Below are 25,230 nucleotides of genomic sequence, written 5' to 3'. Positions count from 1 at the left end.
GGTAGTCCAGGAATGGAGTTGTTACTGTATAATTTTCAAGCACTGTGTAGGTCAGATATAAATGCTAGAGACTGCCAGGGATGATGTGGGAGATGGGACCTTTTGGTCCTGGCCCCACTAACTCATGGTTGGGTCAGGGGAAAAGCAATCCAAGACACACAACATATAATGTGCAATGTTACTCTTTAATATAAAGATAAACAAGGATCATGCGTGGGAAAAATATAGAGCAACGGGCAGGCCTACATGGTAAACTTTGGCTTCGTGATTAGCTGGACTGCAAGCTAAGTCATGGATATGGCTTCAGTTAAGAGAAGAGAGGTAACAAATATGATGAGGATGAAAATGACATCTAAAGGCTCATTTGCAGAGTTTTGTTCTCAAGATCCCAGGTCAGTGGATGAGGGTCTCATCTGGAATTTTGCCCTTGGACTGAAGAAAGTAAAGAGAAAGAATTGGGATGTCAGCAGAGCCAGCAGCCGTGAGTGTCAACCCCAGGGCACCTGACTTCTGTCCGCCTTCACCTTCCTGAAACCCTAGAGGTCTATTTCGTCTTATCTCTGAATTCTCAGAATTCACTTTTTGATGAGTAAAGAAATGTTTAGTTCTGGTATAGTCTAGTCATTGTACTGAAAGCACCTGTAGTGGGGGAGGATAGATGACCTCCCTTAGGACCAAACTGGAGACACTTGACCACACAACTTCACTGCTAAATCTATGCTACAAGAGCAAGCCTTCAAGTTTACCAACATGTATGTACCAGAATGAGCAGATGCCATTGCATGTAATGCTGAAAAAGAGGCGAAAAGGTAAATGGCTCTCAATAGTAGCTTATGGCTTCCAGGAATTCAATTGTTTGATATATTGATCTTAGAAAGAGTAATGTAGCTTCACATATACTGAGAAGAAACTATGCTGGTACTAATAATAAAAGAAGTTTCAAAACAGTATATAAGATAGGAAACCTATATTTTATAGTACACGGAAATGTATTAGTGTGAAATTAGGGACTTTTTCACAAGTAAACATTTGTAAGAAAAAATAGATTTAAAATAATGACCTGAAAATTCCCTTTAATCCCTCCTCTACTCGTCCCAGCTCCCTCCTATCCCCATGCAAACTCAGCACTCACTTCTGAGACCACTAGAGGTTCATCTCAGATGGGGTGGAGGATGCCTGCATGATGTCCTGCTGCAGCTGGGAGAGGGTATACATGGAGCTGGAGGTGGGTGTAGGCACTGGGATGCAGAACACCGCTGGGTCTCACTGGGGTTGGCATCCCTCACAAACAGCTCGTCATTCACGATGCACAGACTGAAGGAAAAATGGACCCCCAGACAACTGATGGATGGACACCCTCACCCCCAATACTGACTCTGCTCCCAGTGGCACTCAGCAACCAGATTCCTTCCACGTCCCTCCTGTGTCTGTCTCCCAGGTTCCTTGACCGGTACCTCTGCCCCTCCCCACAGAGCCCACCTTTGGAGAGACTGTCTACCACCTTCACTCGATTTATAGGTTTATCCCCAACTCACGGGCAATTTCACATTTACCCTTTACCACAGCCCAAGGGCTGGACACTCTGATCCCCATTCTCAGAAGAAGACACTGAGTCACACAGAGGTCATATGACTTGACCAAGGACACAGCGAGTGAGTGTTGGGGAAGGAGTGAATGCATAGGCCGATTTCAGAGCCCATACTCTTCTTAACCACTAGGCTAGACTGCTCCTGGGATCTCACTGCTGGCTTTCCACAATACCGAGTAAACCTAAGGTCTGTGCCACCACATTCCCACGCCCCTGAGCCCAGGCGAGGATGGGTATTCCCACCCACGACAGGGCTCTCACCTGCAGTAGCTGGCAGGGGTAGCGATGAAGGTCCGGGTGAAGGCACGCACACAGCCCTGAGAACTTCCTTCCACTTCAACAGCAAACAAACAACAGTACCCCTGAGAGCCGCACGTGCTGTACATGCTCACACGGCGGTCCCCAGTCAGGGAGTGACTGGACACTCATGCTAAGAGGGCAGTTGTTAACGGGGGCCAGGGTGTCGCGAATGGGGAGGGCAGCTATAGGAGCAGACTGCGCCCAGTGACATGGCCGCTGACAACCACTACACAAGTTCACGGGATGCATTCTTCACAGCCGCCCAAGAGGTGGATACTTCTACCCCATTGTGCAAATGAGGAAACTGAGAGGTTCAATAGCGGCCCAAGTTCTCACAGTAAGGATCTGGGATGAGAGGCACCAAACTCCACAGCCTATGTCCCCAACGCCCAGGGTGTGCAGGGCAGACAAACATGGACACAGCTCAGACCTGGGTTGTCTGTGGGAAGCCTGAGGGCTGGAGAACATAGTGGGGGAGGGGAGGGAACGGAAGGGAATGGAAGGGGAGGGAAGGGAAGAGAAGGGGAAAGAAAGGGGAGGGGGAGTGGAGGAAAGGGAAGGGATGGGGAGGGGAGGGGAGGGGAGGGGAGGGGAGGGAAGAGAAGGAGAAAGAAAGGGAAAGGAAGGGAAGGGAAGGGAAGGGGAAGGGGTCAGGGAAGCTAGGTGGTTCTGGGAGTGAGCCTGGCCAGGGGGAGGCAGCAATGAGACATCAGGGGTGGGGGTCTACACACACTTACGTTCTTCGAACACCCCGCTGACGGAGAAGCAGAGCATCGTTTCCTGAAAGGGAAGAGCCCAGGCGCCCAGTCACCACCTCCACCTCCTACCCACCTGTGGCTTCCTGGGCCCGCCCGAGGGAGGAAGCAGGCGCTCACCATCTGGAACCAAATGTCCACCACAAAGGAGCTGAAGTCATGCTGAGTCTTGGGCAACCCACAGAGGGTGTGCACAATGACACGTTTTGTGTGCTTCAGCAGCTGGACCCGCAGGTCTGTGAGGGGAGGGGAAGCGAACAAAGGTCAGGGGCTGCCACGCCCTGGGCCCTATGACTGACCCCTTCACTGCCCTTTCCCACCCAGTCTTCCCATCGCACACTCACAGGGGTCCTTGAGCTTCTTCATATTCCTGCTGTCCTTGAAGTACTCGCACAAGCTGCTTCTAGGAGACAAAGAGCAACAGTGGGTGGTGGGTGTTTGCAGGAGCTGGCCTGTGTCTGCTGGGGAGCCACACGGCCCAGGAGCAGAGCCTGTGCTGTGATACTCACGGGGCTGGGTCCTCGGGGTGGAAGGGAATGGTCATGGAGAAGCAGGCCTCCTCGTGATAAGCCCCTGCGAGAACCTGTCGGTCTCCGTAGTCATGGATCAAGTAGTACCTAAGGGGGGGCAGTGAAGACAGTCTATCTCTGTGGTCTGGACCTCAAATGAGACTTGAAAACTCCCCTGAGCAGACCTGTGCTTAGGTGGCCTCACCTCTCATAGCCCTCCTCCCCTTGCTCAGCTTCCAAGAGGTACTTACTGCTTCAGGAATTGCAGGACTAGGCTCTTGAGTTCATCAGATCCAAAGTAGCTTCCCTGGAATCAAAACAGTCCTCAGGACCAGGGCTGACACACCCTTCTCAGGCACCACTTAAAACCCGGCTTGATCCTCCATCCTCACCTTGCAGGTTGGTAAGCGCTTGCAGGCTTCAATACCACACTTCGCCTGTGGGGATGTCTCCTGGCCATCCTGGGGAAGAGAAGAGGATGTCAGCAGTGCAGACCAGGAGGTGGTGTTGGATGATCAGGGAAAAGGATGGGCCCAAGAGAGGGTGAGGGTCAGAGGTCAGGGGTGAAAAGGCCCTGGAAATTCCATGGGCAGGACTACAGTTTGGATCATCACCGTGGGTTCCCCAAAGCCTGTGAAGAACGTGGTTGAAGAAGATCCAGAGCCTTTGTCACGTTCCCACAGGGGCTGTACCATCCCCCTCCGCCCAGGACGTTTAAGGGTCAGTTTCAAAACTGTAACTGTGGCAAGACCTAATGGGGTGCAGAGTAGTTTGTGGGTGCTGTCAGTGCCAGTTAGAGGAGTCCGTGAACAAGGAATGCACTTACCAAGGTTAGTAACTTGGGGAACAATTCCAGGATGGAGCTGCCAAAATCAAGACAAAACAGAAAAGTCAGCGAAACTGTGGAGGTGACCCTCTTCCTCATGGGAGCAAGTACACCCACACCCCAGTGTCCCAGCCTTCCAGGGCCCTGAACACGTCCCCCATCGACTGACACAGAGGGAGAGCATGCCCTGCCTCCCTCCCCGCCTCCCTCCCTCCCTTCCTCTCCTTCCCCTGGGTAGCTCCGCGCAGAATGCGTGGACTTCCCTTCTGCAGTGCCACCATCACCAGCATTTCAAACTCATGCTGCAGGGCTTCCTTCCCCTCCCTTCCTTCCTCCAGGGCCCGGCTGAAGGCTGTGGGGAGAAGAGGGAATGGGGTGTGTGCCCGAGGCTCTGCCACCTCACTTAGGGTCCTGCACTCTGCCAAGACCTGGACCAAGACCTGGACTCCCCCCATGGGTGGCCCAGGATGCTGGGGCAGGGATGTGAGTGAGGTGGGGCTCAGGGAGGGAGATGGAGGGGGATGAAGACAGAAAGGGAGTGAAGGTACGAGGGGTGACATGACAGAGACATACGGGCCTAGAGACAAGGAAGAGAGAGAAAACAAAGGGAAGGGAAAGAAGCTCTCCCGTGGTGGGGGTCAGGGAAGAAGAGAGAGGAAATGTGAAATGGCACCCCTTTTGCAGCTCTTCACCTGCCCCAGAATGGCTCAGACAAAGCAGGTAAGAATGTAAAATATGCACATGTTGGGCTGGGGGCCCATATGGATTGTGGTTGAAACTCTGTCCACTTTGTGATGCAGAGAGGAGAGCATAGGGTCTATAGTCCTCCCTGAGGTCCACGTCAGCTGCCCCTTGCAAATGGGCACTTTCGGGAGTAGCTCAGGCTGCCAGCGGGTAACAGAGGATACATCTGACCTTATGTTGGTTGACTTATCAGGGAAGGTGGTGCACAGGGGGTTTCTCTCTGCACACATCCCTTCTGGTTCCAGCCGCTCACCCTTGTCCATCTCCCCTGCAGACTTCACCTGTGATTATGAGGAGGAACCACATGGGCCAGAGAAACAGAGCCAGGATGGCCGTGCACCCCTAGTCCCTTCCTTTTCCTACAAATCCATTTCCCTTTCTCTGTCTCCATCACATGAGCCTTCCCACCTTCCCTTCAAAGATGGATCTGGGTACCACACCTCACCTCAGTGTTGGACAGGTTCAAGTTCTTGGTGTTGGAAGCATTCGGCATAGTGTTGGACAGGCCGTGCAGCTGGTAGGGTTTCTTATCGCTCAGGTCCAAGGCCAAAAGCTATGATGAGGAAAGAGTTAGAGTGAGGACCCCAGCAGGGGATACCTGAGACCAATCTGCTTCTTCTACCTAATCTCTCCCACCATCACCACCAGCCCCAACATTGGGTCTAAGGTCCTCATCTTGGGCACATTCCCTGGATGGATCTGCAGAGAGGCAGCCATGCCATTTCTAGGGTTTTGCGCCATTCCAGTATCACGGGTCATCAAGTCTCCAGGGAGCCAGGAGGAGGGAATCGGGGGCTGAGAGGCTCCTGGCTGGTACAGCTCTAGCACCAACCCCTCCCCAATTTACCATTCCTGAGTATCCTTCCCAGCTAGACCCCTCTGCTCTCCCCTGCTCTACAATTGCTGCTGTCGCCATACCAGGGTCAGAGCGGACTCTCTGGATGTCACGAGATTGCTGGGAGGCATCATATCGTTCCTTCACGGGCAGCTGCTGAGTTAGGGATGGGGTTCAGGGGCTCTGAGTCTGAGCTGGTGATCGGGGGCAATAGGTGGGTCTGGCTGTGAGTGCACAGGTTGTGTTGAGTCTGCATTACCTTTATCTGCTCCACCTTTTCTGACCTCAGCTCCTTCAGTACAGAGTGGGGTGCATCACAGGGATCAACAAAGATAGGTATCTGTTGAAAACACGAGAGGGGCTGGGTAAGCTCCCGGAAATCTGAGCCCTTGGATCAAGCAAGACCATGCCCCTGCCCTGCCCTCTTACTCCCAGCTAGCCCTGCTCATGCCCTTGACACACACCCTTTCATTAGCCTCATTGTAAATCTTGCCGTTGGCATTCTTCTGTGCGAAGGCAATGTTGGCATTCTGAACGAAGAACTGGGCCTCCATTTTCTCATAGTGAAACTGTAGGGAGAGTGACAAGAGAAGCATAATATGAGACCAGAGCCATTTCTCATCTGGGCCTGCCATCTACCCCGTTTCCTCTCATCGGCCTCAATGTCCTCTCTTACTTCGACAGGGGTGAAGGGGACACTGCGTTGCTTGTGAATCAAATTCAGCAGCCGCTTCTCATCATATTTAATACCGAAGGGAACCTAGGAGGCAAAGAAATAATTGGGGAAAGAAAAGTGATACAATGGAATCCAAGGTTAAGATAAGACCCAGTTGTGTCTTGCTTTAGGACCTTTTTTCAGGCTTTAGGTAATTTCTTAAGATAGGACAATATCTGTTATCGCTAACTTTTACACCAGACATGGACTTCCTATATATCCTTTCTTTCCATTTAAGTACTTTTCCTGAAATAATCGACTTCATATCTTTCACACGTACTTACTCTTATAAAGTTCTAAGAGATCCTACCTAAGGCAGACCTGGCCTGCCCCTCTGACGAGGACCCCAGAGACTCAACCTCCTCCCACACTCAGCTTGAGCCAAACTGCGTCTTCTGGTGTGGAGTTGCTACATCTCCTTGGCAGTAGTTTCCTCTTTTGTTTTAGACAGCGTCTCCCATGCTCCCTGCAGTCAGTCTGCTCCCTTTATATTGCTTCTCTGAACCTGCCCTCACATGATCTAGGAAGTTAACTCCTAGTAATAACAAGACAGATTACCAGCGCCACTGCCATGAGAGAAAAGTCCCAGCATCTCTACATGCGCCCAACATGACTCTCTCTGTCATCTTCTTCTACATGTTAGGTCCATTTAGCCAGCACACTCACTCTGATCTTGAACCAGCTCCCCAAGGTCTCATCCTGCCTGTTTCTCTCCATTCTTCTCTCTGGAGGCTTTTGCTCTGTCTCCTTGTTAACAGGGGTTTCGTCTTGTTCCTGAAAATTGCCTCTCCAATGACAGGATGGAAGGGCATAGGGAGCACTGTGGGGAAGTGGAGAGAAGAAAGTGGTCCGTATAGTCTTGGGAAGTCCTCTCTACATTTTCCCCAATGATAGCAGAGCTACAATAAAGATTGCTCAACCGTTATCCTGATCCCATCATTCCTCACTCCTCCAGGTTAGAGAGAAGAATGACATATTTAACTACAAGGTTTTGTTTTTCACTGGTTGATACTTGTCAGCCATGCTGCCTTGTCACTTACTATCTTGCTTGGATGTCCACGTGAGCATCACTTCGCAGTGATTCTCTATCTTGCTGCTGCTGGGATGTGGCCTGTTGAGACCAAGAGCTCTGTCTCCTTCGGTAGATACCCCTGCATCTTGCTTTTCTTTGTAAAGTGTTCACTTGATCAATGTTCTCTGAAATTGAGAACAACACATCAGTGGGCCCAGTACCAGAAAAATTCCTGGGAAAGTTCTCATGGCTAATGAAGAAATATCACTGACTTTATAATCTAAAGAGAAATGTATCACAGTGCTAAAAAAAGGCTTAGAAACTTCACTGTGGTTCCACTTCTCAGGAAATGAGAGGTGGGGAGCATTCACAGCCAAGAAGAAAACAAGCACAGAGGAAAGGGTCTGGACCCAGGGTTTAGTCTGTGATGTTAGTCCCTGCTCTGCTTGGTTCAGGTTATGTGACCTGGGACAAGTGGCTTTTCACCTCTAACTCTCTCTTCTCTGCTTGGCTCTAGGGGCACAATAAAACCTACCCTGAAATCTACCCTGGTGTGATGGTTCAAGGGTCAAAGGTGACCTCCCTGCCTGACGGAAGAATTAGAGATATGAATGATAAGCCCGATGAAAAGATCCAGAATGGAGCCTGGAGAGACATAACATGGAGAATACCAAAAGCGAGGGGGAGATAATTAAAGGTGATGCAGTGAACATAGCTAACACATGGTTAATGAGTCCTGGAAAGAAGAGGAGGGAACAGTGGAGAAGTGGTATTTGAAGAGATCTTTGTTGAGAAGTTTCCAAAAGTAACAAGATATCAACTCAGTGTAACAGTATTATTGTAATAGGAGAAAAAGTATGCTTTAAGGACAAACAGTCCTAAAATATGCATTCATTTCATCATCATGTAACAAAAACTCGGAAAATATGTGACCAGAAGACTCAAACTCAAAGAAATGTTACAGGTTCTTCTTTGAGCAGAAGAAATATCCTCCCAGGTGGAGGCACATAGATACAGGAAAGAAAGACTAATGACATTTGTGAATATGTAGGCAAATTTAAATGAGTGTTGACTATATAACACAATGATAGTAATTTCTTCTGGGGATTTAAATATATAGACAATGAAAATGCATGACAGTAAATTTGGAGGGTATATGGAATCAAAGTGTCTCAAGGTCCCCTAACTGTCTGAGGAGTTTTAAAGAACTAATTAACTAACACTAGACTGAAAGGGCAAAAATGTACATTGTAATCTGAAGGGTAAACACTACAAGAATGGCAAAAGAATGTTTATCTAGCCACTTGAGGTAACAATTTAATAGTTATAAAATGTTAATCATTTCAAAGGAAAGGAAAGGAAAAAGAACTTAGAAGAGACAAAATAAATATACAGTAGGATAGTATATATAAACCAAATTACATCTACTTTTACATTAAAAATTTCAGATTATTATTCCAAATAGAAAGACAGCTATTATCAGACTGGACAAGAAACCTTCCATCAAATGCTCCTGAAAAGAGACACATGCAAATTTTAATCATCTAGAAAATTTGAAAATAAAAAAAATGGCAAAATGTATACCTTTTCCACAGTAACCTACAGAAAGCTGGTATAACCCTATCAGTAAAAGAAAAGGTACACTTTAAAGAAAAAAGCATCACTAGAGAAAGAAGGAGATTTCTTTGTGATAACAGGTTCAATGCAATAAGGAGATATTAATATAAAATTCTAAATTTGTATGCATGTCCTAAAATAGCGCCAAAATATGCAAAGCAAAATCTAACAGAAATAGAGCATGGACAAAGTCACAGTCATAGTGGGAAATTTTAACATAGCTCACTGAGTGATGCACAAAATGGCAGACAAAATCTCAGCTAGAGGGAGAAGCTTTGTTATAAAGCAGAAACTAATAAAAAAATACAATACTAGTTTAGGAAGATTCAACATCATAAAAAACGTTAGTTCTGTTTAAGTTGATCTGTGAAATAATAGTATTCCAATTAAAATAACAAGGAGATTTTTTAAATTAAAAAAAACAACAAAATGTTACTTAACAAATGTATTTAATTGACATAGAACAATGCTCATAAGAACTACTCATCGCCGCGGCCCGCCGCCGCCGCCCGCCGCCGCCGCCGCCGCTGCCGACGCGGCCCGCCGCCGCCGACGCTGCGGCCCGCCGCCGCCGCCGCCGCCGCCGCGGCCCGCCGCCAACGCCCGCCGCCGACGCCGCTGCCGACGCGGCCCGCCGCCGCCGACGCTGCGGCCCGCCGCCGACGCCGCCGACGCCGCGGCCCGCCGCCGATGCCCGCCGCCGACGCCGCTGCCGACGCGGCCCGCCGCCGACGCCGCCGACGCCGCCGCCCGCCGCCGCCGCCGCCGACGCCGCGGCCCGCCGCCGACGCCCGCCGCCGCGGGGCCTGTGTGCGGGCGCAGGTCGCTGTCCGCCCCGCCTTCCGGGGGGCCTGTGCACCCCGCCACTGCCGGGGTCCCGAGACCCGGGGACGGCTTTCCCGGTAAAGCGCACGGAGCGCCACGGGCTACTGCAACGTCACGCCGACCTCTGCCGCCGCAGGCCCACCCCACACTGCGCGCCCCTCCCTCCCCTCTGCCTGAGTGAGCCAGAGCCCCCGAATCAGCGGCTCCTTTAAACCCGTCCTGTCTGAGCGAAGAACGGACGCCCTCCGGCGACCTACGCACAGAGGCGGGTCCGGGTCCAAGGCTGAGACCCGGGAGCTGTGAGAGCAGAGACAGGGGAATCTCTCTGTGCAGTCTCGGAGGCAGCGGATTAAAGCTCCACGGTCCATTTGATGTGCCCTGCGTCTGTGGAGTGCATGAATGGACAGCGAATCATCCCAAATTGAGGAAGTGGACTTTGAGGACAAGATTTAAGACTTTCCCCCCTTTTCCTCTTTTTACAACGAATTATTCCAAATTGAGGAGGTGGACTTGGAGAGCAAGATTTTTGATTTTTCCCCCCCTCCTGCTCTCTTTTTGTGAATGTGTATGTGTAATCTTCTGTGTAAGATTCTCTCTGTATAGCTTTGCTTCCACCATATGTCCCAGGGTTCTATCGGTCCGTTTTTTTTTTTTTTCAATAATTACTTTCTAATTTTAATAACGCTACTATATTTCATACTTTATTCTAATTTACTTTACCTGCTCTTTCTTTTTTTCCTACCTTCCCTTCCTCCCTCCCTCCCTCCGCTCCTCCTTTCCTTCTTTCTTCTTTCCTCCCTCCCTCCCTCCCACCCTTCTTCTTTCCACTTTCTTTTTCTTTCCTTCCTCCCTCCCTCCCTCCTGTCTTTCTTTCTTTCTTTCCTTCCTCCCTCCCTCCCTCCCTTCTTCCATTCACTCTTCCTTTTGCTTTCATTCCTCCCTCCCTTCCTCCTTTCTTTCCTTCTTTCTTTCCATCCTTCCTCCCTCCCTCCTTTCTTTCTTCCTTCCTTCCTTCCTTTCTTCCCTTCTTCCTTTCTTTCCCTCTCTCTTTCTTTCTTCTACTAATTCTTTCTCTCTACCTTTTCTCCCTGTTATTCTGAGCCGGGTGGATGAAAGGCTCTTGGTGCTGCAGCCAGGAGCCAGTGCTGTGCCTCTGAAGTGGGAGAGCCAACTTCAGGACACGGGTCCACAAGAGACCTCCCAGCTCCACATAATATCAAGCAGCGAAAATCTCCCAGAGATCTCCATCCCAACACCAGCACCCAGCTTCAGTCAACGACCAGCAAGCTACAGTGCTGGTCACCCTATGCAAAGCAACTAGCAAGGCAGGAACACAACCCCACCCATTAGCAGAGAGGCTACCTAAAAACATAATAAGGCAATAGGCACCCCAAAACACACCACCAGACGTGGACCTGTCCCCCAGAAAGACAAGATCGAGCCTCAACCACCAGAACACAGGCTCTAGTACCCCCCACCAGGAAGCCTACACAACCTACTGAAACAACCTTAGCCACTGGGGTCAGACACCAAAAACAACGGGAACTACGAATCTACAGCCTGCAAAAAGGAGACCCCAAACACAGTAACATAAGCAAAATGAGAAGACAGAAAAACACACAGCAGGTGAAGGAGCAAGATAAAAACCTCCCAGACCTAACAAATGAAGAGGTAATAGGCAGTCTACCTGAAAAAGAATTCAGAATAATGATAGTAAAGCTGATCCAAGATTCTATTTCCAAGATCCATAATCTTGGAAATAGAATAGACAAAATGCAAGAAACAGTTAACAAGGACCTAGAAGAACTAAAGATGAATCAAGCATCGATTAAAAACACAATAAATGAAATGAAAAATACTCTAGATGGGATCAATAGCAGAATAACTGAGGCAGAAGAACGGATAAGTGAGGTGGAAGATAAAATAGTGGAAATAACTGATGCAGAGCAAAATAAAGAAAAAAGAATGAAAAGAACAGAGGACAGTCTCAGAGACCTCTGGGACAACATTAAACGCACCAACATTCGAATTATAGGGGTTCCAGAAGAAGAAGAGAAAAAGAAAGGGACTGAGAAAATATTTGAAGAGATTATAGTTGAAAACTTCCCCAATATGGGAAAGGAAATAGTTAATCAAGTCCAGGAGGCACAGAGAGTCCCATACAGAATAAATCCAAGGAGAAATACACCAAGACACATATTAATCAAACTGTCAAAAATTAAACACAAAGAAATCATATTAAAAGCAGCAAGGCAAAAACAACAAATAACACACAAGGGAATCCCCATCAGGATAACAGCTGATCTCTCAGCAGAAACTCTACAAGCCAGAAGGGAGTGGCAGGACATAATTAAAGTGATGAAGGAGAGAAACCTGCAACCAAGATTACTCTACCCAGCAAGGATCTCATTCAGATTTGATGGAGAAATTAAAACGTTTACAGACAAGCAAAAGCTGAGAGAGTTCAGCACCACCAAACCAGCTCTACAACAAATGCTAAAGGAACTTCTCTAGGCAAGAAGCACAACAGAAGGAATATACCTACAATAACAACCCAAAGCAATTAAGGAAATGGGAATAGGAACATACATATCAATAATTACCTTAAATGTAAATGGACTAAATGCTCCCACCAAAAGACACAGATTGGCTGAATGGATACAAAAACAAGACCCATATATATGCTGTCTACAAGAGACCCACTTCAGACCTCGAGACACATACAGATTGAAAGTAAGGGGATGGAAAAAGATATTCCATGCAAATGGAAATCAAAAGAAAGCTGGAGTAGCAATTCTCATATCAGACAAAATAGACTTTAAAATAAAGACTATTAGAAGAGACAAAGAAGGACACTACATAACGATAAAGGGATCGATCCAAGAAGAAGATATAACAATTGTAAATATTTATGCACCCAACATAGGAGCACCTCAATACATAAGGCAAATACTAACAGCCATAAAAGGGGAAATCGACAGTAACACAATCATAGTAGGGGACTTTAACACCCCACTTTCACCAATGGACAGATCATCCAAAATGAAAATAAATAAGGAAACACAAGCTTTAAATGATACATTAAACAAGATGGACTTAGTTGATATTTATAGGACATTCCATCCAAAAACAACAGAATACACATTTTTCTCAAGTGCTCATGGAACATTCTCCAGGATAGATCATATCTTGGGTCACAAATCAAGCCTTGGTAAATTTAGGAAAATTGAAATTGTATCAAGTATCTTTTCCGACCACAATGCTATGAGACTAGACATCAATTACAGGAAAAGATCTGTAAAAAATACAAACACATGGAGGCTAAACAATACACTACTCAATAACGAAGTGATCACTGAAGAAATCAAAGAGGAAATTAAAAAATACCTAGAAACAAATGACAATGGAGACATGACGACCCAAAACCTATGGGACGCAGCAAAAGCAGTTCTAAGGGGGAAGTTTATAGCAATACAATCCCACCTTAAGAAACAGGAAACATTTCGAGTAAACAACCTGACCCTGCACCTAAAGCAATTAGAGAAAGAAGAACAAAAAACCCCCAAAGCTAGCAGAAGGAAAGAAATCATAAAGATCAGATCAGAAATAAATGAAAAAGAAATGAAGGAAACGATAGCAAAGATCAACCAAACTAAAAGCTGGTTCTTTGAGAAGATAAACAAAATTGACAAACCATTAGCCAGACTCATCAAGAAAAGAAGGGAGAAGACTCAAATCAATAGAATTAGAAATGAAAAAGCAGAAGTAACAACTGACACTGCAGAAATACAAAAGATCATGAGAGATTACTATAAGCAACTCTATGCCAATAAAATGGACAACCTGGAAGAAATGGACAAATTCTTAGAAATGCACAACCTGCCAAGACTGACTCAGGAAGAAATAGAAAATATGAATAGACCAATCACAAGCACTGAAATTGAAACTGTGATTAAAAATCTTCCATCAAACAAAAGCCCAGGACCAGATGGCTTCACAGGCAAATTCTATCAAACATTTAGAGAAGAGCTAACACCTATCCTTCTCAAACTCTTCCAAACAATATCAGAGGAAGGAACACTCCCAAACTCATTCTACGAGGCCACCATCACCTTGATACCAAAACCAGGCAAGGATGTCACAAAGAAAGAAAACTACAGGCCAATATCACTGATGAACATAGATGCAAAAATCCTCAATAAAATACTAGCAAACAGAATCCAACAGCATATTAAAAGGATCATACACCATGATCAAGTGGGGTTTATTCCAGGAATGCAAGGATTCTTCAATATACGCAAATCAATCAATGTGATACACCATATTAACAAGTTGAAGGAGAAAAACCATATGATCATCTCAATAGATGCAGAGAAAGCTTTCGACAAAATTCAACACCCATTTATGATAAAAACCCTGCAGAAAGTAGGCATAGAGGGATCTTTCCTCAACATAATAAAGGCCATATATGACAAACCCACAGCCAACATTGTCCTCAATGGTGAAAAACTGAAACCATTTCCACTAAGATCAGGAACAAGACAAGGTTGCCCACTCTCACCACTCTTATTCAACATAGTTTTGGAAGTTTTAGCCACAGCAATCAGAGAAGAAAAGGAAATAAAAGGAATCCAAATCGGAAAAGAAGAAGTAAAGCTCTCACTGTTTGCAGATGACATGATACTGTACATAGAGAATCCTAAAGATGCTACCGAAAAACTACTAGAGCTAATCAATGAATTTGGTAAAGTAGCAGGATACAAAATTAATGTACAGAAATCTCTGGCATTCCTGTACACTAATGATGAAAAATCTGAAAATGAAATCAAGAAAACACTCCCATTTACCATTGCAACAAAAAGAATAAAATATCTAGGAATAAACCTACCTAAGGAGACAAAAGACCTGTATGCAGAAAATTATAAGACACTGATGAAAGAAATTAAAGAAGATACAAATAGATGGAGAGATATACCATGCTCCTGGATTGGAAGAATCAATATTGTGAAAATGACTGTACTACCCAAAGCAATCTACAGATTCAATGCAATCCCTATCAAACTACCATTGGCATTTTTCACAGAACTAGAACAAAAAATTTCAAAATTTGTTTGGAAAAACAAAAGACCCCGAATAGCCAAAGCAATCTTGAGAACGAAAAACGGAGCTGGAGGAATCAGGCTCCCTGACTTCAGACTATACTACAAAGCTACAGTAATTAAGACAGTGTGGTACTGGCATAAAAACAGAAAGATAGATCAGTGGATCAGGATAGAAAGCCCAGAGATAAACCCATGCACATATGGCCAACTTATCTTTGATAAAGGAGGCAGGAATGTACAGTGGAGAAAGGACAGCCTCTTCAATAAGTGGTGCTGGGAAAACTGGACAAGGACATGTAAAAGTCTGAGATTAGATCATTCCCTAACACCATACACAAAAATAAGCTCAAAATGGATTAAAGACTTAAATGTAAGGCCAGAAACTATCAAACTCTTAGAGGAAAACATAGGTAGAACACTCTATGACATAAATCACAGCAAGATCCTTTTGGACCCACCTCCTAGAGAAATGGAAATAAAAACAAAGATAAACAAATGGGACCTAATGAAACTTCAAAGCTTTTGCACAGCAAAGGAAACCATAAACAAGACCAAAAGACAACCCTCAGAATGGGAGAAAATATTTGCAAATGAAGCAACTGACAAAGGATTAATCTCCAAAATTTATAAACAGCTCATGCAGCTCAATAGCAAAAAAACAAACAACCCAATCCAAAAATGGGCAGAAGACTTAAATAGTCATTTCTCCAAAGAAGATATACAGACTGCCAACAAACACATGAAAGAATGCTCAACATCATTAATCATCAGAGAAATGCAAATCAAAACTACAATGAGATATCATCTCACACCAGTCAGAATGGCCATCATCAAGAAATCTAGAAACAATAAATGCTGGAGAGGGTGTGGAGAAAAGGGAACACTCTTGCACTGCTGGTGGGAATGTGAATTGGTACAGCCACTATGGAGAACAGTATGGAGGTTCCTTAAAAAACTAAAAATAGAACTACCATATGACCCAGCAATCCCACTACTAGGCATATACCCTGAGAAAACCATAATTCAAAAAGAGACATGTACCAAAATGTTCATTGCAGCTCTATTCACAATAGCCCGGAGCTGGAAACAACCTAAGTGTCCATCATCGGATGAATGGATAAAGAAGATGTGGCACATATATACAATGGAATATTACTCAGCCATAAAAAGAAACGAAACTGAGCTATTTGTAATGAGGTGGCTAGACCTAGAGTCTGTCATACAGAGTGAAGTAAGTCAGAAAGAGAAAGACAAATACCGTATGCTAACACACATATACGGAATTTAAAAAAAAAAATGGCATGAAGAACCTAGGGGTAAAACGGGAATAAAGACACAGACCTACTTGAGAATGGACTTGAGGATATGGGGAGGGGGAAGGGTAAGCTGTGACAAAGCGAAAGAGAGGCATGGACATATATACACTACCAAACGTGGGGTAGATAGATGGTGGGAAGCTGCCGCATGGCACGGGGAGATCAGCTCGGTGCTTTGTGACCGCCTGGAGGGGTGGGATGGGGAGGGTGGGAGGGAGGGAGATGCATGAGGGAAGGGATGTGGGAACAGATGTATGTGTATGACTGATTCACTTTGTTATAAAGCAGAAACTAATAAAAAATTAAAAAAAAAAAAAAAAAAAGAACTACTCATCGAACATTCCAGAATAGATCATATGCTGGGCAAGAAAGCAAGCCTCAGTAAGCTTCTATGGACTAATACAATTTACCCTGACTAGTTAATGTAATATTCAGTGGTAATGGTGGGTTTTCTGCCCCTCCTCCACCTCGTATAAATCCAAGGAATATTAGTTTACACAATCCCACGCCCCACCTAGATGACACTCCCTACTCTCCAAACCCTAGCCCTGAGAAGATCACATGACTTTTGCCTTTTCGTTAGCCAGGGGAAATAATTCACCTCAGCCAGGGCCATTTCCGTAAGAGGGGAGGTTTTCTCTTTTTTTTTTTTGCGGTACGCGGGCCTCTCGCTGTTGTGGCCTCTCCCATTGCGGAGCACAGGCTCCGGACGTGCAGGCTCAGCGGCCATGGCTCACGGGCCCAGCTGCTCCGCGGCATGTGGGATCTTCCCGGACCAGGGCACGAACACGTGTCCCCTGCATTGGCAGGCGGACTCTCAATCACTGCGCCACCAGGGAAGCCCGAGGGGAGGTTTTCCACATGGAATCAGGAGGGGTGTGTCAGAGCCCACTTGGCCCATTTCCTCAAGAGAGTGGGAAATAGTGAGCCTGAGCCCTCTGCATGCCTTCTCTAAAGTGGGGTCAGCTTGCTGGGGGTCCTGTGGGTTGGGGATAGGGAGGGAACCCAGAACCCCTCCTGCCCTGTGGGGATCTGAGGACAAGGTCTCATGCTGACCAACTCACCCATGGGGTGGCCTGAAGGCAGTGGTCTGTCACCACCCACCTCGCAGGCTGCTCGTGAAGAGAATCTGTGGGTCTGGAGCTGGAGGTTGGGAGAATATCAGGAAGGGCTGCCGAAGAAGGAGAGTGCAAGCCCCAAACCACTTTGTCGGAGCCACACAAACAAGATGGAGTCCTAACAGGAAGTCCCTTCCCCAAGAGCATAGAGGAGGAGAGTCCTGGGGGCCAGAGGAGACTTCACTTCCTTTAATTACTGCCCCCTGAGTTTGCTACCAGCCTAACACCCAGGGAACTCTTTCCAACTGTACCACCCTTGCAGAGGAGGGCATCTGGAATCAGGAGGCTTAGGGAACCTTGGTACTTCTGGTTACAAACACAGGGAGCTCTGTATGCCAGACTCTGGATCAGCTACACTACATTGTGTTCCTTCGTTCGGCAAACCCAGAGAACTCTGTGTGCCAGCTGTAGGCCAGGCTCTGTACGTGCTACATTGCCTCTATTCTTCCATGAATTCCTCACAAGGGGACTCTGATATCAGAATCACCAACTTTCCAAGGTTGCTGAGGCTTACTGAGGTGCTGGAGCTTGTCTAGTGTCATTCAGATGCTACCTGGGGAAACAGAGACTGAAATTGAGCTCCACGGAATGGAAGATGACTTCTCCAAGCAGAGATTTACTAAGTTATTGCTGTAGTGTGGGAGATTGTCTTAAGTTAGTACAAAGTAACAGAATTTTCTGAAAATAGTCAAATGGCTGGAATTAACCTCAGCCCACCTCAGAGAGATAATACCAAAAAACAAAAACTTCCAAAAACCAAACAACAAAGAACAGACCTGAAAACTATAAACGAAATAGCAGTCAGAGTTTTGTGGGTCCCTGTAATGACAGTAAAAGAAAACAAATCATGTATTTTCCTTTAAAAAAAAAAAAAAGCCCTCAATGTAGATAGATGCCCCTATGGTCAGAGCCTGAATTGTAGCTCTGAAAGTTCCAGACCAGAGAGGTTTCAAGGCAGAGGGAAGGAGAGAGGAGATTGGGCTCCAGTGCATTAGTTGGACATTTCTGGAATTTTCCACACCATGTCTATAATCCCTTCCTGGATCTCAATGCCCTGAGAAAAGTCCAGCCACTGAGAGAGGTGAAGAAAAATCTGCACATAAGTGTGTGAACATTTGGGGGTAAAAGAAGTGTAAGACAGAAATGCACACACCACACAGATAAACTGTCAAGTCTAAAATTGAAATTTTTTATTTTTTATGAAACAGTGTCATGTGAACTCTTTGATAACATGGTAAATATATATGAACTTTTTTTGTTAGTTGCTTACTAGATATTTTCAAGTATTCCATCTCAACAAATTAGCCTAATCACAAAATATTAAACATTAAAATTAAAAACATTAAAAAACATTAAAAATGCCACCAGGGAAGCCCGCCACTCGTTTTTAAGTTCACACCCTCTGTTGTGTAGCCTATGAATTTGGATGTCAGTTCTCTAGGTCTGAGAGCCGCCTGGCAGAAACCCTGGCCAGGCGGTGCCCAGGCCACAAGGAGAGACACTGGGCCAAGGAGATGCAGGAGGGTGGGGCTGGTGCCTGAGAAGAACCCTCTCACCCATATGGCTCTCTCCCCTCGGTCCCTCTGGGTGGGGTCGGGAATCTGGCCCCGCCTCCCAGTACCTTATACATTGAGCTATAGGGGGTCACGTGACCGGGGCTGCACCAATCCAAGTCCTTTTCCGGCGAGCTTAACTTTGAGAGGGAGCCATTAAGACACCACGTGCCGCCAACACTGAGGCGGATGGCAACACTGAGGCGTGTCCGCTGTGATCTCCGGAGAGGGAGGAAACTGCCCCTACTGCTGGGGTCTTGGACAGCTCAAGTTTTTTCCAACTCTTGTTCCAATCAGGTAAATTACAACAGCATTCTTTCTATAAATTACGCCTCTATTGACCTAAATTAAATTACCCAGGATCAAGGTTTGGGGGTTAATAAGAAAGGCAGTCGAACGGATTGCTGGGTCCACTGTCCTGTCCACGCGCCGTGCGTTCCTCTTTCCTCAGCTGTGATTCGCTTCAGTTGTGTGGCTAATCATTTCGCACTCTCTCTTTGAAATCCCTCAATCAGCCTCCCCCTTGTTAAAAAAAAAATTGTTTCTCCTTTGCACCTCAGTTTTGTTTGCGGTTTGTTTTGATACTTCAGACTTTAAATTGTAAGTATTGAAATGTTTGTCTCTCTCTCCCCCCTCCCCCACCTCTATCTCTCTCTGGTCTCTCCTTATCTATATATATATGGTATTTCATTGCTTTTATACTTAAAATGGTTATCTTCTGAAGAGCAGATAAATACTCATCTACATCTTGGAGATGACTGCACTTTCATTTATTTTAATGGGCTCTCTAAAGCAGTTTGAAATAGTTTCTTGCTGGATGATGTGGCACGAGCATTTATCCATCCTCCTAACCGTATTTCAATAAGTTAAACTATTATTAAACAGTGTCGTTTATACAATAACCATTCCTTTAACCACTGAACTTTTAAAAAATTCTTTATTTTGAAATAATTTTAGGCTCACAGAAACTTTGCGAACAGTATAGAAATCCTTCACCCAGCTTTCCCTAATGTTAACATCTTATATAGCCATAGAAAAATTATCAAAATTAGGAAATTAACATTGATGCAGTGCTATTAACTAATTTACATACTTTATTTGAATTTCACCATTTGTCCCAGTAATCTCATTTTTTATTCCAGCATCCCATTCTGGATACCACATTGCATTTGGCCATCACTTCTTAGTCTCCTCCAGGCTGACAGTTCCTTAAGCTTTTTGGGTGTTTCCCAGTCTTGACGCTTTTGAAGATACTGGTCAGGTATTTTATAGAATGTCTGTCAACTTAGGTTTCTCTGATGTATTCTTGTGATTTGATTGAAATTACAAATTTTTGGCAACAATACCGGTTTTATTCTCCTCCCCTTCATCCCATTGATGATGGAGGAATTTCCACCCTAGTGTTATGGGGGTGGCTGAACACATGACACCTGACACTGGACAGATACTACCCACAGCAGCTTATTAGTAACATTTACTCACAGCCTGGGGAGGAGGACACTACTGGCCAGGTAGATCCCCACAGGAGTCATCCTCTGGAAGAGAGTGAACAAGCAGGAGCTGTGGGGGACAGTCTGTAGTAGCAAGAGGACGAGGTGACCCTTGGTTCACATGGAAGGATATGATTGGCTTGTTTGAATACTTCTGTGAGCTGGTAGGGAACTGAAACCTGATAGTCAGGGGCGAGCAGGCACTGTGGCTAGTTCCCATGATAAGGCTGGTTCTTTGGCTAGGGGACCTTCTTCCTGGGAGCACAAAAGGGGAATGGGAACTTGTGGTGAGTCCATTTGAGACCCTCTGGGTTTTCCCCCAAATGTCAAGGCATACATGTCACTGTGCCTTAATTTTAGGTCTTATACCATGGCGCTGCAAAAGCGATTCTGTTCCCTTCTCCAAGCATCATGTGAGGGGGTACATGATGTCCATATGTTGTATTAATGATGCTATTCATTTGCAACACTTGATTAAGGTAGGGACAACTGTGTGGCTCCATTGTAATGGTACTGTTTTCCTATTTGTAAGTAATAAATATCGTGTAGGAAATACTTTCAGACTATGAAAATATCCCATTTCTTCTCAGACTGTTATTCACGACTTTTAAAATCCATCTGTTGATCTTGCCTACAACAATTATGACTTAATGGTGACTTTCTATTTCCTTATTCCTACTACATTGGTTCATTGGAATTCTGAAGAGCTGTCTTTTCTCCCCCATTTATTTATTTATAAACTTTCAAGTTGTTTATAAAAATTGTTTTATTTCAAATTATTGAATCAAATAACTAATCAAATTATTTATGTCAGTATTGAATCATGAATAACTATGTTACATTGTGACTTATAATCAAATTATATCATTATTTAGTTTCTTGAATTGTTCCAGCTTTGGTGACTGCAAGCTTCTTTTGGTGGGGTCTGTGTTCTTTCAGCAAGACCTGATCCTTTTTTGTGTACTTCCTTGCTGACACTGTAAGGTATTCGTGTTCATCTTGTGTTTTTGTCCCCACCACGGCCCTGAAATAAAAACAAAAAACACTTCTGCAAAGAGCCAAGCTTCCTTTCCTTGGAAAATGACATTTAGAAACCAATATCTCAGTGTGTGTTCATTGCTATTGCGGTTTCATTGCTGCTAAGTCCTCCCTCTCCATCCACAAATGAAGGAAATATATTGTATGCATATACTCATGTTTACAGATACTTCTCAGTTTCTCTACCTATATGTATAGATATTGAAAGCCAGGAGCTCATACTGATACTTCTTATGTTAATCCATTGTAGCCTTGTTTGTAACTTCTTTGTGTGACCTGGCTCTCCTTATCTTCAATATTTACTTACTTGTTCATTCCTGATATATACATGAAGTACTTGCAGAAATGCTACCCAATACACCTGTTAGAAACAGATTTGATAACTTGTGTTTGTGTACAGTTCTTTATGCCTTGGGCCTCAGAGGATGCAATCAAAGAAGTACTATTTCCCCACATTGCTTAGCTTAGCTATTTTCTTTCTCACCTCTTCAGCTGTGGTTAAGACATTCATTTGTCATATAGTTAGGTTAATTTTTTGGTGTTTGTATTTGAGCTTGCCTCCTCCCCACATCTTAGTTGATTTTGATTTTTTATTTAATTCTGGGGTATGTGAAATATTACTGTGATTCAAAGAGTCAGGGCTGCACAGAAACATCTTATTAGACAAGTGTCACTCTTTCGTCATGCCTTCTAACCCCTTCCCGTTCCCCACTTATTTCCCACACTCCCCCTGTAGATAACCAATCTCTTTAGTTTCTGGTTTAATCTTTCCTGTGTTTACTCTGCACAAATGAACTGATCCATATATGTTTTCTTATATTCCCTTGTTTATTAAATGAAGGACGGCACCTTATAATGCTCCTTTGCACTTTTCCTTTTTCAGTTAGCAGCATTCCATAAAAAAACTCTTTATGCCATAGAGGGCTTCATTGCTTTTTTGTTTTTGTTTTTGTTTCTGTGTTTTTTACAGCTGCATTGGACTCCGCTGACATATGTAGGGGCATTTAACTTGTTTTCAACACTCTGCAACGACAAACAATGCTGCAGTGAATAACCTTAGGCATAAGTACTTTTGTGTTGGTGGAAATGGATCTTCAAGTTTTATTCCCAGCAGTAGTATTGTTGGGCCAAAAGTGAAGTGCATGTGTATTTCTGTTAGGTATTTCCAAATTTCTCTCCAGAAGGGTTGTACTGGTTTTCACTCCCACTAGCTACTGTGACTGTTTCCCCACAGACTCACTAACAGAACATGTTGCCCTACTTTTGTGACCTTTGTTGATGTGGTAGGTGAGAAGTGATATCTCGGCATTGTCTTAGTATGCATTTGTCTAATTATGAGAAAGTTTGACTATATTTTGAGGACTGTTTTATATATTTTTTGTGAATTATCTGCTCATATCTTTTCCCATTTTTCTGTAGAAATATTAGCCTTTTGTCCTTCCGTACTTCAGAGTTCTGTATATACTTGGACTATTATTCATTTGTCCGGGAGGCATGCTGCAAATACTTTATCTCAAGTTGTCAATTGCCTTTTGATTTATTTATGATGTGTTTGCCGTACATTAAAAAAAAATCCTTTGTAGTCACACAGATCATTGTTTTCTTTCATTGCCTCTGGAAATTTGAGTCACAGTTAGAAAGCCTTTCCCTATGCTGAGGTTAAGGCAAGGTCCTGCCATATTTTCTTAAAGATTTTGTTATGGTTTCATTTGTTTAGATTCCTAACCCGTTTACAGTTTATTTTTGTGTATAGTGTGTGATATGGATCTACACTGATTCTTTTCCCAAATGTCTCAGTTGTTCCAGCATCATTTATTGAACGTCCATCTTTGCCTCAGTGATTTTAAATGCCCTTTCATCATATACTGAAATTTCCATATATTACGGTTGTTTTTCTGGGATTCCTATTCTGTTTCACTGGGCTATTTGTCTATTCATGTACCAGTACCACAGTGTTATAATTACCGAGGTTTTATAGCGTGCTTTAATGCCTGGTATCATTACTCCCCACTTATAGGTTTTCTTTTTCACTTATATCCTGGCTATTCTTGCATGATTTAAAAAAATATTAATTTTACTATCCATTGATCTACAACATAAAAACATTTGCTGATATTTTTGAGATTATATTAAATTTATACATTAGTTTAGGGAGAACCGACATCTTTTTAATGTTGAGTTATTCTGTCCAAGAACATTGACCAATGTCTTTGTGCTTATTTAAGTTTCCTTCTATGTCGTTCAGGAGTGTCTAAAATTTTTCCTTGCATAGATGCTCTCATTAAATTTATTTCTATGCATTTAAGGTTTGTTTTTGCTATTGTATATGGAATTTTCTCTACTAAAGTGTCCTCTAGCTGTGTGTGTGTGAGTGTACACAAAGACCATTGACTTTTGTATGTAACTTTATATCCTACTACCTTGCTGATCTCTCTTATTGTTTTGCTTAATCTGTCGCTTCTATAGGGCTTTTCAGGTGTACAGTAATATCATCTGCACACAGAGGTGGCTTTACTGCTTGTTATTCATTCTCATAAATCTAATTGATTTCTCTAGTCAACTGACTAATGCTTGTAGTTGAAGACTGAACAGGAATGATATAATGGGTCTACTTTTCTTCTTCCTGACCTTATTGGAAAACCTCTGGTAGTCCCCCACTAAATAAAATAATTGCATGAGGAATTAATTATATGTCTTTTATCATGTTAAGAATGCATCCCTCTTTCCCATTTCTTGAGGTTTTTCTTTTCTTAACATGAATGGATGTTGAAGTTTATAAAAGATTTGTTTGGCATCTGTGGTTTTAATCATATGATATTTGTCCTTAATTTTATTACTATGGTGAATGACATCAATGGAATTCCTAATATAGATCCAGCCTTGTATTAATGGGATAAATTGCACTTGCTCACAGTATATTAGTTTCTAAATGTATTGTTGGATGTTTGCTAATATTCTATTTAGTATTTTGGTATCTACATTTTACCTGTTAGCATCCTACTGGCTTCATAAAAGAAGTTCGGGAAGTTTCCTTCCTTTCTAATGTACTTACATAACTCATAGAGCATTGGTACTATTTGATCTTTGATGGTTTACTAGAATTCACCTGAAAAACCATCTGAGCAAGGTGCTTCTTGGGGGTATTGCTGTAATAACTTTATTTCTTCTATGAAAATTACATAATTTAAGCTTTCTAACACTACAACCAGAATTTTGTTAATCTGTATTTATCTAGGAATTTACCTATTTCATATAGATTTTCAAGTTTATTTGCCTAGAGGTTGGCAAAGTAACCTCTTATTTTTTTCTGTTTCAATGATTATTTCTCCTTTGTCATTTAATATTTTGTCTATATGTGATCTCTCCCTTTCTTCCTTCATCAAGCCAGCTAGGGGTTCGTCCATTTTGAAAAACAAGATTTTGTTTTACTATTTTGTATCTCATTCATTTCTGCTTTTATGTTTTGCTTTCTTTAGTTGTTCCTTTTTTCCTAGTTATTTTTGTTCGTTTTTTGAGGCCATACTTTAATTCATTTATCTTCATTCTTCCATTTTTACTCATAAAAGTGTGTACTGTGTGAATTTGCCTCAGGTCACCACGCTAAATGTATCCCATAGATGCTGATATGTAGTTTTTCATAGTCATTCTTTTAAAAAATTTATTTACAACCTCAGTTTGCATCTCCTCTTATATTCAACATTTTTAAAGAGAAGCTTTAAACATTCTTTTCAGGTGGAAATACCTTTCTGTTTTCAACTTTTGTTACTAACTTTTACTGCATTGGGGTTAGAGAGGATTGTTTGTACTATTTCTACTTTAGCGAAATTGATTATCTAATCTCTGTGAGATATTTATGATCCATTTTTGAGAAGAATTTATTCCCTATA

General features: G+C 43.7%; 1 protein-coding gene across 1 annotated transcript in view; it reads right to left on the bottom strand.

Moving 5' to 3' along the window:
* Positions 1-213: 213 nt before the first annotated feature.
* Positions 214-25,230, bottom strand: part of LOC309796257 (nuclear RNA export factor 3-like) — a gene marked incomplete at its 5' end in the record, with an annotated part of 32,931 nt that continues 7,914 nt past the window's right edge. Inside the window, 17 exons of the mRNA XM_082609303.1 lie at positions 214-432; positions 1,133-1,314; positions 1,850-1,922; positions 2,626-2,668; positions 2,764-2,879; positions 2,988-3,046; positions 3,153-3,260; positions 3,404-3,459; positions 3,545-3,613; positions 3,979-4,015; positions 4,894-5,003; positions 5,168-5,275; positions 5,817-5,897; positions 6,022-6,126; positions 6,234-6,317; positions 6,939-7,092; positions 7,313-7,469. Of these exons, the coding sequence (XP_082465429.1) occupies positions 1,152-1,314; positions 1,850-1,922; positions 2,626-2,668; positions 2,764-2,879; positions 2,988-3,046; positions 3,153-3,260; positions 3,404-3,459; positions 3,545-3,613; positions 3,979-4,015; positions 4,894-5,003; positions 5,168-5,275; positions 5,817-5,897; positions 6,022-6,126; positions 6,234-6,317; positions 6,939-7,092; positions 7,313-7,469 (1,523 nt within the window). The 3' untranslated portion in view covers positions 214-432; positions 1,133-1,151. The remainder of the gene's footprint in view (positions 433-1,132; positions 1,315-1,849; positions 1,923-2,625; positions 2,669-2,763; positions 2,880-2,987; positions 3,047-3,152; positions 3,261-3,403; positions 3,460-3,544; positions 3,614-3,978; positions 4,016-4,893; positions 5,004-5,167; positions 5,276-5,816; positions 5,898-6,021; positions 6,127-6,233; positions 6,318-6,938; positions 7,093-7,312; positions 7,470-25,230) is intronic.

This window comes from Mesoplodon mirus (assembly GCF_964341445.2).
Source record: "Mesoplodon mirus genome assembly, chromosome: X".
In the NCBI taxonomy this organism is placed as follows: domain Eukaryota; kingdom Metazoa; phylum Chordata; class Mammalia; order Artiodactyla; family Ziphiidae; genus Mesoplodon; species Mesoplodon mirus.
The sequence above is the reverse complement of the archived record's forward strand: the minus strand, read 5'-3'. Positions and strand labels throughout refer to the sequence as shown.